The 16,116-nt window shown below is 37.0% G+C and overlaps 1 protein-coding gene across 4 annotated transcripts in view; it reads right to left on the bottom strand.

Annotated features, from left to right (window-relative positions):
- Positions 1-6,171: 6,171 nt before the first annotated feature.
- LOC115209629 (probable serine/threonine-protein kinase DDB_G0282963) overlaps positions 6,172-16,116 on the bottom strand; it is an 87,065-nt gene continuing 77,120 nt past the window's right edge. For all 4 annotated transcript variants that reach the window (XM_029778079.2, XM_036501041.1, XM_036501043.1 and 1 more), the window contains 5 exons: positions 15,698-15,774; positions 11,319-11,439; positions 10,495-10,668; positions 7,217-7,306; positions 6,172-6,581 (listed from right to left, as the gene is read on the bottom strand). In XM_029778079.2, coding sequence (XP_029633939.1) covers positions 6,403-6,581; positions 7,217-7,306; positions 10,495-10,668; positions 11,319-11,439; positions 15,698-15,774 — 641 coding nt within the window. In that variant the 3' untranslated portion in view covers positions 6,172-6,402. The remainder of the gene's footprint in view (positions 6,582-7,216; positions 7,307-10,494; positions 10,669-11,318; positions 11,440-15,697; positions 15,775-16,116) is intronic.

Here is a 16,116-nt window from a genome sequence, read left to right as displayed (position 1 = left end):
GTTATCTCCCTTTACCAAGTTTTTTTTCTTTTGTGTTCCTTGAGATTGCAATTATAATATACAATGAAATTATTGTACACAGTACTCGGGTGAACTACAATTAATCAGAAAAAGAAGCCAAAAGTACATTAACAGTACATAGCATAATGCACAGGAAGTGAACAGTGAATGAATCGTTAAAGAAAAAAGGAGGGAGGGCATCAGGTATACTGTTAGAGAATTATAGGAAGCATGAAGATTTTGAAGGATGCAATGTCTTGACAGCCAACTACTAATGCAGGTAGTTTATTCCATATTTCAAAGATTCTGAGTGTGAAAATATATCTCTGAAAGTCATAGAAACAATCATTATTTCTGACAAAAAAAAAGTAAATAAAAGCTCAGATGGCAGGATTTTTAGCATGCCAACAAAATGCGCTGCAGCAATTCTTCCAGCTACACATTCTGAGTTCAAATTCCACCAAAGTTATCTTTTTTTCATCCTTTCAAGGTCAATAAAATAAGTACGAGCCAAGCACTGGTCGATATGACTGACTAGCTCTTCCCACCAAATTTCTGACTAAATCGTTACAGCATCTGGAATAATGCTTTACAGTATTGCTTCCATTCTGAATTCAAATCCTGCTGAAAAAAAAAAAAAAAGAATACCCTCCATCAGGCATTTGCCATATTCTGAACGCCTTACTTCCCTGGGCATGGACACATTGAAACTCCCACGTCTGGCAGCTGACTTGGCAGACACCCATAAAATTATTAACCATCTTACAAACAATAACTCTGAGCACCTTTTCAAACTCCACCCGTCTAACACCCGTGGACATATTTACAAAGTCAGAAAACAGCACAGCTCCCATGGCTTTAGGAAACATTTTTTCACGCTGAGAGTTGCTGAAGCATGGAACAAACTGCCGGCATCAGTTGTTAGTTGTCGGAGCACTGCATCCTTCAAAACTTCCATGCTTCCTGAGATTCGCCAACACTACACCTGATTTTCACCCCTCCATACACACACAAGCATGTATCTGACTCATACACTGTTCGCTTTCCAGACATTTGTACATTACTGCTTAGGCTTTATATGCACTTTCTGACAAGTTGTGGTGCACCTGAGCACTGTATACAATAATTTCGTTATTATTTTTTATAAACTTTGCTTTCATCCTTCTGGGATCAATAAAATAAAGTATCAGTCAAGTAATTAACTGGTACTTTGTTATTATCAAGACCAGTAAAAAGGAAAGGCAAAGGTGTCCTCAGGTTCAAATCCCACTTTAGTTTTCATCCTTCAAGAGTCAATAAAATAAAGCACCAGTCAAGTGTGGAGGTTGGTTTATCTCTTCCCTTGCACCAAATCTGGGAGCTTGTACCTATGTTAGAAATATTATACCATTCACATCTAAGAATGTAAATAAACCTCAGTTCATCACTAGTACTTTATTTTATTGCCCCAAAGCTGATCATATTTTATTAAATTTAGTCTTTTTTCATTCATATCTGAGGTTTCATTTGCTTTCGCGATTTTTTTTACTCATTTCAGTCATTTGAAATCAGCCATACTGAGGCACCATCTTGAAGGGTTTAGTTGAACAAATTGATTCCAGTCTTGTATTTACTCTATCAGTCTCTTTTGCTAAACCTGAAAGTTATGGGGACATAGACAAATCAATGCCAGTTGTCAAGCAGTGGGGTTGACCAACATAAACACAAACACACACACAAACACACATATTCATCACTATCATTATCAGTATCCACTTTTCCATGCTTGCATGTGTTGGAATTTGCTGAGTCAGATTTTCTATGACCAGATGCCCTTTTTGTTGCCACCTCTCACATGTTCTTTAGCAAGGTAATATTTCCCCCACAGCTAGACATATTATCACAGAATATTGGAAATGAAGGAGACCTCATGCATGACTATGACGCACATTAAGAAATATATAATAATAATAATAATAATAATGAAATTATATTATACAGTGCTCAGGTGCACCACAACTTGCCAAAAGTGCATAGAAAGCCTAAGCAGTAATGTACAAATGTCTGGAAAATGAACAGTGTATGAGTCAGATACATGCTTGCGTGTGTATGGAGGGGAGAAAATCAGGTGTAGTGTTGGCGAATCTCAGGAAGCATGGAAGTTTTGAAGGATGCAGTGCTCCAACAACTAACAACTGATGCCAGCAGTTTGTTCCATGCTTCAGCAACTCTTAGTGTGAAAAAATGTTTCCGAAAGTCATGGGAGCTGTGCTGTTTTCTGACTTTTTAAACATGTCCACAGGTGTTAGACAGGTGGAGTTTGAAAAGGTGCTCAGAGTTATTGTTAGTAAGATGGTTAATAATTTTATGGGTGTCTGCCAAGTCAGTTGCCAGATGTGGGAGTTTCCATCTATGCATGCCTGGCGAAGTAAGGTATTCAGAATATGGCAAATGCCTGATGGAGGGTATTCTCTTGGTTGCAATTTGCTGAACAGTTTCCAGACGATTAATATCCTGGGCAAGATAGGGTTTCCAGGCTAGTGATGCAAATTCCAGGTGAGGCCACACCAAAGCTATATAAAGCCTCAGATAGATAGCCGGAGAGCTATCTGAGTTAAGGCAAGGAGATCATATAATACAAACATACACACTGACATATGTGTATACACAACAGTCTTCTTCACAGTTTCCATCAACCAAATTCAGTCACAAGGCATATAGATTAACCTGAGGCTACAGTAGCAGACACTCACATAAGGGAGCAGATTCAAAACCACACAACTGGACTGACCCCAAACCACATGGTTGCAAAGACTGTTTCTTAACCACACAGCCATACCTGCAGCAATAATGCATATCAATTAAATGTTAACTGAGGCTGTTTAGCCCCAAGTCAATCCTAATTTGTAGACTAATGATAGAAGATATCCCAGCCATAGCCATCCAATTTACATTATTCAATGTTGCTGTTCCTTTTTTAATGCATCAAACTATGAGCTGAAGATTTTAGCTGTTATCTCCAGCAAGTCAAGTGACCATATAAAGACTTCCTTTTTCTCTCATAATAATTTTATATTATAGGTGGAATTTTGTGCAGTATTTTATCAACCTTATTAAGAATGACACGTACAGTTGATGAACTTGGATTACTTAGAGCTTTGATTATAGGTCTCACCTGAGATTAAACAACAATCACTGTATCAAATGAACTTAAGTCACAAGTGCAATCAGTATTGTCTTTGGATCTATTTTTCCATATCAATAAATGACTAGGCATAGTCATATGATTAAGAATATTTGCTTCCCAATCATATCGTCTTGAGTTCAATTTAACTGCATGGCACCTTGGACAAGTATCTTCCACAATAACCCTTGACTGGCAAAGCCTTGTAAGTGGATTTGGTAGACAGAAACTGAAAGCAGTTCATCATGAATATATATATATATATTATAATTATTTGAGGGAATATTATTCCTAACTTACTGGGGAAAATTCAATTTAGAAATACTAAATCAAATTTCCGTGCCGGTGACACGTAAAAGCACCGTCCGTTCGTGGCCGGTTGCCAGCTCTGTCTGGCCCCGTGTCGGTGGCACGTAAAAGCACCATCCGTTCGTGTCCGTTGCCAGCATCGCCTGGCCCCGTGCCGGTGTCACGTAAAAGCACCATCCGTTCGTGGCCGTTCGCCAGCTCTGTCTGGCACCTGTGCAGGTGGCACGTAAAAAACATCCACTACACTCGCGGAGTGGTTGGCGTTAGGAAGGGCATCCAGCCGTAGAAACACTGCCAGATCTGACTGGGCCTGACGAAGCCTTCCAGCTTCACAGACCCCAGTTGACCCGTCCAACCCATGCTAGCATGGAAAACGGACGCTAAACGATGATGATGATGATGATGATAATATCTCTTATTATAAATTAGAAAAAAAACACCTTTTATCAATTCAAAATGAACAATTAAATTACACCATCTAGAAAATTACATATTCTAGATGGTGTAATTTAATTGTTCATTTTGAATTGATAAAAGATGTTTTATTTTTTCTAATTTATATATATATATAGCTGTAGAAACATTGCCAGATAAGACCGGAGTCTGGTGCAGCCTTCTGGCTTCCCAGATCCCCGGTTGAACCGTCCAACCCATGCTAGCATGGAGAACGGACGTTAAACGATGATGATGATGATGATGATATATATATATATATATATATATATATATATATATATATATATATATATAGAAAAGAATGCTAAGAATTTAAAAGTCGCTGAAAGGGAAACAACCCAATTTAACATAGTTAATAACATTTGAAGTGAATAAAAGTTCAGCTGGAAATAGAACAAAGATAGCGTTATCTAAAGGAGTAAATAGTAATAAAGAATTAGGTAGAAATGAATTTGATTCTACTATGAATGATCAAATTAAAACTAAATCTCAGAGAAATATTAACTATTTTTGCATTGTTCTAAATGGGAATCCTGTTATGGGGGAAAATAACTGTAAGACTGAAAATGTAAGATGTAGGTGTAATGTTACATCTGAAGGTAATGAATACTTTTGCATTGGTGGGACATCATTAATTTTCAAAAGCAGACTGGCAAATCATTTGAGTTCATTTAGAGATAAAAATAAAAGATTCCAAACAAGTCTCAGTAAATTAATCTGGTCTATTAAAGACAGTAACAAAGACTATACTATCAACTGGGAATTAATTTGTACTGCAAAATCATAGAGACCTGGAACTTAAAAATGTGACCTAGGTTTAGAAGAATTTTACCATATTTTTACATCCAAGGATAATGTAATAAATTCTAGACAAAAACAAGCTTTGCGACACTTGCACATGAGAAAATTCACATTTGCCCAGTATAAATGAATAATAAATAATTAGACAACAGAATGTCTTGAAATAATGGATTATAAGTGATTATCCAATCAAAACTTGAATTGGAGTTTGTTCACGTCTACCTAAATGGACAACATTATCTACGCTGCATTGTATGATGTAAACAAAAAACTTTAAACAGTTAAATCGAAGGATGTTAAGTAAAGACCCTGAACAGGTATTATGGTAGGGTTGCAATTGCAATGGTTACTAATCAGTGCAGTTGAAATATGTGTAGTTCTATGTAAAGCAGTATTCTTTTACTTGTTTCAATCATTTGACCACGGCCATGCTGGAGCAACGCCTTTGAGTCACGCAAATCGACCCCAGGACTTATTCTTTGTAAGCCTAGTACTTATTCTATCAGTCTCTTTTGCCGAACTGCTAAGTTACGGGGACATAAACACACCAGCATCGGTTATCAAGCGATGTTGGGGGGACAAACACAGACACACAAACATATATATATACATACATACAACCGGCTTCTTTCAGTTTCCGTCTACCAAATCCACTCACAAAGCTTTGGTCGGCCCGAGGCTATAGTAGAAGACACTTGCCCAAGGTGCCATGCAATGGGACTAAACCCGGAACCATGTGGTTGATAAGCAACCTACTTACCACACAGCCACTCCTGTATATAAAAAGTATTAAAGGTATTGCTAGGCAACTTTGTAATAATCACTAATTTCAGATGATAGAAGAGATGGACGAAAACTCTCTATAAAACCTGAACACTACACTTAACAGACACCAAAACTTAAAAATGCCGTTGTTGGCAGGAGTGTTCAGCAAAGGAAGGAGCTATTTCAGGGGAGATAAATCTGATTATACAGTAAGTAAAGCAATAAACTTTTTCTTAATTTTCCGTTTTGATCATGCCTCATTTTTTTGCTGTATTCTCTGTTATTGTATAAGCTATTATCATATGATATCTATAAAGTGATATTTACCTATCTATAAATATTGATGTATCACTGAAGACTATATATTTTAATCCATTAGTCTTATTTTCTGTACAGTAACATCGAGCCTCAAAATACAACCAAACATCTATACTTTAATGCCAGAATACAAATTCATGTGAATTCTCTCAATCAAATTGGTCCATCTGCCTGTCTGTTCTTGTTGTTCCTTCAAATTAGAGGACAATCTACTATTTTTTTCACTTTGTATATAAACTAACTTTAGCACCTCGTTAGAAAGAGGGACTTGGGAGTAAAAAAAAGTTAAAAAGAAAAATTACTCAATACACTTCAGTAGAGTTTCAATAGAAAAATTTTATTTTAATCGGTTTTTTTAAAATATTTTCTTTGTTTTCTTTTTCTTTTCTTTGGAAATTTGACAAGATTCTGATCATACTAAAATATACAAATATAATCAAGACATCTTTATGTTTCAATGAAAAATTGAAATCAGTCTGTTTTATTAAATAATATACAAATTATTAAATTATTAATGTACAAATTCGTTAAATACAAATAATTATGCAGATATCTTTAATAACATCTTAGCCTGCTGTTTTCTCTGGAGGTCATGTTCTGAAGTTGTTTATTTTGTGTTTTATAGTGGCCCATGTTTCAGCCAAACTTGATGTAATTTCTGTTGGATTTTCACTGAGCCAGATTTCCAAAGTTGGATATACTGTGCCAGGATCAAATGGAAACAATTTTAGTAATACATTAGCACAACATAAGCTGATCTGTTGAGGAACTGAAATAGAAAAAATACAATAATTCAAATAAATAACTACATCACACAGTATGTTGTTAAATTAGTTTTGTGGTACAGAGCAATATTTTATAACTGCTTTGATTTTACATTTTACCCCAATTTTATTGTATTATTTCTTGCTTGGAAAATTAACCGATATTCAGTTTAGAAATTGGTTGTGTTATGCAACAAATTTGATTATTTGCATAGGTTAGTAAACAAGAGTAAATATTTTTTTTTATATATACAAAGCACAACAAATGTATCATAGAAAGATTATTGAAATTGTACAATATGTTGAACAAATTTCAACATTTCGTAAACAAAGAAAGAATGACAAAAAATGCTATCAAAGGGTTACACTACTAAACCCCGTTTCTGCTATTGTCATTGCACTGTTAATATAGATGACAAATCTCATAAAAGATCATTAAAATAGTTTGTGGAAAGGACATCCAACCATAAAGCACCGCCTCATGAAATCTGTCTGATTCATGTTAGCATTGAACAGCATAGCAACAACAACAAGGAGGAGGAGGACATTAATACTTCTCAGTTATTCTATTAACAAAGAGAAAAAAATAAATATTTAATTAAATTATATTTTAATTTCAATCAAATAGTAAATAACTTACCTTTTTTAGAGGCTAAGAGTGGTTTCAGGAGGTAATTCACAGCATAGCATGCAGTTTTGTCCCTTGTTTGACCATGTAAATACAAATTACCTATTAGGAAATAAGATAATTAACGTTGGACATTTTATTGTGTAGTCTTTAGTCTGAAGAAAAACAAATAGTTTAAAGATGTTTGCAATGATGATGATGAGTTGGATCAATGTGGTTCATGTTCAGTTTGAAATGTTAAAGGATTAGTGATTATGAGAAAATATGGAGAAGATAAATCCCGAAGGATGCAGGTCTGAGGAAGATGAACTAAGCAAAATATTAAGTGTCAATGTAGAAAGTGAAATACAAGAGGAACCATTACTCAAAATGTATTTTGTGTAGCTGTTTTTCATAATTCCCAATTTTCTAGGTTTGCATGAATGAGATGGATCTTAATGAGCAAAGGTAGGTGCATGGCTGTGTGGTTAAGAATGTTGATTCAGTCATATGGCACTTGGTTAAATCCCACCATAAAGTGCTTCCTACAACAGCCTTGGCTTAACCAATGTCTTAGGAGCAAAATTTGGTTTAAACAGAAACTGTGTGTAACTGTCACGTGCACAAGCATGCATACATGTATCTATCCATCCATCCATTTTTGCCACCCACTATACCCAGGAGTACCATGTAGATAGAGTCCTCAGGCATTTCTTCCATAGGGTCCAATCAGAAGCACTCAATCCTTCAGTTTGAAGAATCTTTCTTGTGACCCTTTCCTGTGACATTCTAACCACATGTCTGTAATTCTGGAGCTGCGATCTCCCAATACGGAGAAATAGGGTCTCAACCTGGAGACTCCCTGATCTCCGAGCTATGCACCCTATAGAGTAACATTACTCCAGAGATCCTTCAGAGGAACAGCATTTCAGTCACTTGTATTTGTGATTGTTCTCTTTCAGTCATTACCCAGCATTCATGTCCATAAGTGATGATAGACACAAAAAAAACAAATTGAAGATAGCAAGTTTGTCTTTTTTCCCAAGCATGCCTTCCAGACAATAACAGAGAAATTTATGTCAAGCTGCTCCAGGGAACTCCACTATGCTGATGATCTTGTCCTTATAGCTGAATCACTACCAGAACAAGAGAAGAAATTTCAGGTGTGGAAGCAATGTCTAGAATCAAAAGGTCTTAGAATTAATTTTATAATTACTAAGACCAAAGTCTTAGTAAGTAGGAAAACAGACAAATCACAAATCTTTTCAGGGAGATGGCCCTGCTTCAATACATAGAAAAGTCTAGGTAGAAACTCTATAAAATGTACCCAGTGCAAGTTATGGAAACATAAGAGGTGTAGCAATATCAGAGGAAGGTTAACAGGGAAAATAGTCTTTGTGTGGACAGGTACAATAAATGTACAGAAAATAGACTCCATCAAATGCCAGGGGAGATACTTAGAAGCAGTTAATAGCTTCTGTTATTTAGGTGACCAAGTCAGCAGTGGGGGTAGATGTCCCAAGAGTGTAGCTGCTAGAATAAGAATAGGCTGGGCAAAGTTCAGAGAGCGTCTACATTTGTTGGTCAAAAAGGGCCTCTTTCTCAGAGTGGAAGGTAGATTGTATGATGCTTGAGTGCGAACAGTCATGCTACATGGCAGTGAAACATGGAGTGTGACTGCAAAGGATATGCAAAGGCTTGAAAGAAATGAAACTAGTAGGCTTTGCTGGATGTGCAATGTCAGTGTGCAGGAGAGAAGACTGCAGTGGTATGAACATGTGATGCATATGAATGAAGACAGTTGCATAAAGAAGTGCCAATCCCTTAATGTAGAGGGAACCTGTGGAAGAGGTATACCCAGGAAGACATGGCATGAGATGGTGAAGCATGATCTTCGGATGCTGGGTATCATGGAGGTGTTGACAAATGATTGAGACCTTTGGCAGTTTGCTGTGTTTGAGAAGACTCATCAGACCAAGTGAAGTCATGGTCAGTGCCAGTGATGCAAAAAAGACACCCATGATGGTAACATGTAAAAGGTACCCATGATGGAGATAGGTAAAGGATACCCACTACACTTTTGGAGCGGTTGGTGTTAGAAAGGGCATCCAGCTGTAGAAACTAGGCCAAAATCAGACTGGAGCCTGGTACAGCTCTCCAGCTAACCAGTTTCAGTCCAACTGTCTAACCCATGCTGGCATGGAAAGCAGATGCTAAATGATGACGATGATGATTATGATATATATATAAAGCGAAGACCTTTGCTTGCGAAAACCTGTTGAGGCAAGTGAAATCAAAATCAATTCGATGACTGGCATCCGTGCTAGTGGGGTGCAAAGAGCACCATATGAGTGTGATCGTTGACAGAGCAGCTATTCGGGTATGATCGTTCAGCGTCGCCTTACTGGCACTTATGCCTGTGCTAGTAGGGTGCCAAGAGCACCATCCGAGCGTGATCGTTGCCAGAGCAGCCAACTGGCTTCTGTACCCGTGGCATGTAAAAGGGCACCATTCGAGCGTGATCGTTACCAACATCGCTTCACTGGCACCTGTGCCGGTGGTACATGTAAAAAGATTCGAGCAAGGTCATTGCCAGTACCACCTGACTGGGCTCCATGCCAGTGGTACGTAAAAAGCACCCACTACACTCTTGGAGTGGTTGGCATTAGGAAGGGCATCCAGCTGTAGAAACTCTGCCAGATCAAGATTGGAGCCTGGTGCAGCCATCTGGTTCGCCAGCCCTCAGTCAAAATCATCCAACCCATGCTAGCATGGAAAGCGGACGTTAAACGATGATGATGATGATGATGATAAAATACAAAATGGGATAAGAGCACAAAACATCCAGACAGTTAGGTGATACAAAAATGGGACAACAAAACATCCAGATAGACGATACAAAGAAAACAAGGACAGGTCATTCGAAGTTTTCTTTCCTCAGTTGAGTACCAGATTATCTTCACAATTTCGGCTGATTATACTCGAGACAGAAAAAATGCTAACAACAGTGAATTATGTACTACTTTGGCAAATAAATGAAAAAAATGGTGCTTTCAGATTAAAAATATCCCATGTGTCATTTGTTCTAAACAGCAAAGTTATCCCACATGCCACATGTTTCTCGGAAAATCAGTGAAGCAGTGACTGGCCCATTGGACTTCTGGAACCAACAAGGTTTTCACTTAGGCAAGTAAAGTGGTGTAGCAAAGTTATGAAGCTTGCTCAAACAAAAAACATATTCGATATAGCAAGGGAGATTAACTGTAATACCAATTAGAAATCAGACAAAATATTAAACATAACAGACTCACCTAACATTTCAAGTATGAAAGACAAGACGGTGGTGACTGATTCACTTGGTTCTTCGATTGAGAGATATTTTTTTAACAAAGGACCAATACGGTTCCGAATTAGACTGTTCGTCCAGGACCAATTCTCTTGGAGACTCAGCAGTTCAATTCCTTTCATTAGACGAAATGTATCATCTGGAGAGAAACAAATATAGTGATATACAGTATAAATACAGATATTATACAGAATATAGACAATAATATTTATTTCAAATTTTGGCAAAAGGCCAGCGATTTCAGAGGAGGGGCATGTCAAGGACATCAACCCCACTGTCCAACTGTTACTTATTTTATCAACTCCCTCAGCAGAGCTTGAACTCAGGACATAAAGATGTATGAAATACCACTTAGTATTTTTCCCAGTATGCTAAGGATTCTGCTGGTTTACCACCTTCTATAAACATATAATATTACCAAAAAATATAATAGTATACACTATAAATATATAGTGATATACAATGCAGGTATAAGTATAGATGTATGTATACAGTATAGTTATATTATGATATCAAATATTTAGATATATAACATGGTATACAGATATATATAACATAGATGCAATAAAGGTATATAGCATCCAGTTACACTGCTTATATTGCTATACAGCTTATAAGGATATAGTCATATAGTGAATTAGAGTACCGGAAAGATTGCTTTACAGTATTGGATCCAACATTCACTGCTTTGAGTTTAAATCTCATCAAGGTCAACTTTGTCTTTCATGAGAGTAAGCAAAAATAATTGAAAGAAAGAAATGAAGCATATCAAATGAAAAAGAATCAAACCTCTGCTCATCGTAGCATCAAGACAACCCTGGAGTTGTGCTAAAAGCTGGCGTGGAACCTCATTTTTCTTAGTTTCTGCTTGAAGAGTCCACCCACACAGTTTATGTAAACACCGCAGAATCTAAAAACAGTAAAAATTGTAAAATTGAATTTAAACCCTAGATTAATACAGAAATAGAACATATTAAAATTCTGATCCACACTATTATAGGTTTTCTCTCTTTGCATCATAACCACAGCCAACTATAAAACATCTATCATGTAAAACATTGAGGGAACCACTTTCTCAGTAGTTCTTAATCTGGGGTCTCCTTTATTACTTATCCTACATTGAAGATGCATGATTTAGTGGTTAGCATGTTAGGGTCATGATTTCTGGACTGGTTGACATACTATGTCCTTGAGCACGGCACTTCCTTTCACATTACTCCAATCTACTCAGCAGAAATTGAATACCAGCTTAGTGCTGCTGCAACATTTTTCTCTCTCTGGCTGTCACATCCTTGATGTTTCACAGGGCAAAGAGGATGTCTGCGTTTGCTCACAACTACACAGAGATCTATAACAATCAGTGAAGGCATGGTACATGCTACCTAGTTATATTCACTTGCAAGTGACAGCTACGGTTACTTTTCATAGTAACAATTATACACTTCCTTCCTCTCTATCAAGATGTACATTTAGGGAACATAACCGTTTAACACTGTGTGTATGTGTGTCTTTGTGTGAGTCCTGAAGTTAACTCAAACAGTTCATCTATATCATCATTTAACATCTGCTTTCCACACTGGCATGGGTTATACGGCTTGACTAGAACTGCTAAACTGGAAGGCTACGTCAGGTTCAGTCAGAAAAATTTTCCAATGGTACTTTCTTCATAAAAATCATTGTTAAGATTGTTAAGTGCAAACAAACATAATGTATTGAGCCAATAATCAAAACACAATAGAAAGAAAGTCAACAGTATTATTAATAACAATTTGTCAAACAAGTGGGAGAACTCTGAAATTTAAATTGATTAAAAGTCAAATAGAGACATTAAGCAGGAAGTGTCTTTAATCTTTAGTACAGTACAGTAACAACTCCAGGCATGTTTCAGTTTTATTAGAGCTTCTCAGTGAAATTTCCATACTTACTAAAGATCAGATTCATCCACCTCTACATGTTTCCTTTTAATTATTAATACTATTTTTCTCTTTCTTAGTTCTCTCCATCTATTACTAAAGTCTACCCCTGCATTATGACTGTTAGTTGATATCTGCTCTTATCTCTGTTAACATCTGTAACTTGCTTTACCTTAGTATGATACAACTTCACAGCTATCCTATTCCTCAATTTATGCTGTTTTCTATTCAAACTCCTCCCAACAACTGTGTAGCTGCCAGTAATCATCATCACCATCATTTAACGTCCGTTTTTCAGGCTCTAGTCTGATTTGGCAGTGTTTCTACAGCTGGATGCCCATCCTAACACCAACCACTCCATGAGTGTAGTGGGTGTTTTTTACGTGCCACCAGCACAGGGGCCAGAGCAGGCTGGCAAACGACCACGATCGGTTGGTGCTTTTACGTGTTACCGACATGAACGCCAGTCAGGCGGTGCTGGCATCTGCCACGTTCGGACGGTGCTTTTTACGTGTCACCAGCATGGGTGTCTTAACTACAATTTCCATTTGAATTTTTGTTTTGTCTTTCTCTTACATTACTCCTTTGCCAACCACCATTACCATGACCCATCTCTATCACTAACTTTCTCTTACTCTGACGCATCTTCATTGCTATCTCATCAAGCTGCTCATCGTGTTTTTTCTGTTCATCCACTTTTCCACTACCAACATGTACTGTCACTGTCTCTCCTCTTTTCTCTCCTTTTTACTATCCCATGTTTGTTTCTCGCGAAAGGACATATTGTTAATATCCCCATAATATCCCATATAGGGATATTATGGGCAGGAGTGGCTGTGTGGTAAGTAGCATGCTTACCAACCACATGGTTCCGGGTTCAGTCCCACTGCATGGCACCTTGGGCAAGTGTCTTCTACTATAGCCTCAGGCCAACCAAAGCCTTGTAAGTGGATTTGGTAGATGGAAAGCCCGTCGTATATATGTGTGTGTATATATATATATATATATATATATATAATATATATATATATATATATATATATATATATATATATATATATTATATATATATATATGTGTGTGTGTGTGTGTGTGTGTGTATGTTTGTGTGTCTGTGTTTGTCCCCGCAACATTGCTTGACAACCAATGGTGGTGTGTTTACGTCCTCGTCACCTAGCAGTTTGGCAAGAGAGACTGACAGAATAAGTACTAGGATTACAAAGAATAAGTCCTGGGGTTGATTTGCTCGACTAAAGGCGGTGTTCCAGCATGGCCACCGTCAAATGACTGAAACAAATAAAAGAATACTCCTACATCATTAATAACTATTAACATTGACTTAGTGGCTCTCTTCTCAAACCTAGCCAAATATGGTATCTTGTAGCCAAAGTTTTAAAAAATAAAATGTTCTTTTCTTGAAACAGGTTATTAAGAATACTTTTCAATTGTTTATATACTCTGCACTCCCATTCATGATACACGCATTATTTTAGCTGCTATTGTAGTAATTGACAGTTGGATATAGACACTTAGCCTTATTGTGAGTTAACATGACAGCAACTGGAGTTTGGTCTGACATGACATATAGTGTTATCTTTATTATAAACATATATTCTAGGAATACATCCACATACTGTCGACCTTTTTGGGAATAAAATTACAAACACCAAGCCACTTTTTGCATCCAGAGAATGTTGTTTGTTTATGTAATTGCTTTGTTATGAAATAATTTAGCACTGGTTGAAGTTTTTCCCAATATATCTTCATTTCTATTCATATAGCCAACAGAGGAATCCTTCTTTGAAATATGAAAATTACATAAATCATTAAGTTCACAACTCCAGGAAAACTATTCTTTATATATTCTTTAATTTCTTTTTTGATGTCAACTAGCAAAATTCCCCTTGCCTTCCCCAATCTTTTCTTAAGTTCTTCAACAGCGTTGCTGATATTGTCAAGCTCAGCCACATTCTTCTTCATAACTACTGCCATCATCATCATCTTAACAGTGACTTTTCCATGCTCAGCATGGGTTAGATGGAATTTGTTGAGGTAGATTTTTTTATGACTGGATGCCCTTCCTGTCACCGACCCTTACCTGTTTTCAACTAAGGTAATATTTCCTTGTGGCTGGACATGTTTACACAGAAGATTAGAAACAAAGGACACCATTTGTATGATGGTAACACTTGCTTGCAATTATCAAAAGAGAATAGCAACTCTCACACACACAAACACACACACGCATGCATACCATTATCATTTAACAGCCGTTTTCCATGCTGGCATGGATTAGACAATTTGATTGAAGGTGGTAAACCAGAGAGCTGTACCAGACACCAGTTCTCTATTTTGGCTTGGTTTCTATAGCTGGATGCCCTTCCTAACACCAGCATGGGTGCCTTTTATATGTCATCAACACAGATTCCTCAAAAAAGGCACCTGTGTATATATACACAACACACTTTCAATTTCTATCTACCAAATCTACTCACAAAGCTTTGGTCAGCCTGGAGCTATAATAAAGGACATTTGCCAAAGTCATAATGCAGTGGGACTAAATAAGGAACCATGTGGTTGGGAAGCAAGTTTCTTTATCACACAACTATGTCTCCATTGTTTGTAGCAATTCAGTGCATGGTGAATTGAGACAAGTGTCACTACAATCTCTATATATATAAACGGCAAAATATGTGTGAGTGTGTGTGTGTGCGTGTCCTTTATACAAATCCACAATTTTTCAGTCAGAGAGCTCGCACTTTCTATGGTCATTCAAAACCGTCCAAGGGTTGTCGTGCACATCTTTACATTTCGCCAGTCACCCTGCAAAGCCATTAAAAAATCAATAGAAGTGACATTTTTGTGAATTTTCTATCCAAAACCCAATCAAAGTGCCCGAAACTTGATACGCCAATTGAATGCCAGCTAGCTTTATGTGATTGGTTGGAGATTTGGATAGCACTCGCGTGTATGTGCGCACGCACGCAGCTATATATGCATACACTAGCACTATGACCTGGCAACGCTGGGTCATAGTGCTAGTTTTAAATAAAAGGTTTCTTCAATGAACATGATCATAAGAATAACCAGTGATTGAACAAATGGAAATGTTGGAGATTAGATTCATAACAAATTCAATGAATAGTTTTGCATTCTTTGCATGAATTGTTTCATGCTTAGTTATGAATGCACTCTTGAAAACAAATCATAAAAAAAAAAATGAAGACACCAGAAGCAAACCTGAAGATCACTCACCTTTTTATCTACATGTTTTCCTTTGATTGAATTAACTACTACGTGTTCAATAACTTGAGGTAAAGTCACTTGTCCACCTGTGAAATAGATAAAGAAAAATTAAAAAGAGCCTATTTTTGAAATGATGCCACACAAAGAATACAATAACTGGTAGAAGGTAGGTAGCATCATTACTGAAAATAATGTGCTGTGGTAGACAAACTTTAACCATTGCATAACAATATTTGTAATGAAACACACAGCCTATGTTTCAAGAAAATTTTAAAGTATTCAACAATTTGGAGGGATTTAGTTAAATAACAACTTTGTTTGATTTATGGGCAGAAAGAGGAGGTAGGGTCCAACTGGCCAATCAATAGTTCATGTTACTCTTTTACTTGTTTCAGTCATTTGACTGCGGCCATGCTGGAGCACTGCCT

Source organism: Octopus sinensis, linkage group LG3 (assembly GCF_006345805.1).
Source record: "Octopus sinensis linkage group LG3, ASM634580v1, whole genome shotgun sequence".
NCBI classification, from domain to species: domain Eukaryota; kingdom Metazoa; phylum Mollusca; class Cephalopoda; order Octopoda; family Octopodidae; genus Octopus; species Octopus sinensis.
This window is presented reverse-complemented; position numbering and strand designations above follow the sequence as displayed.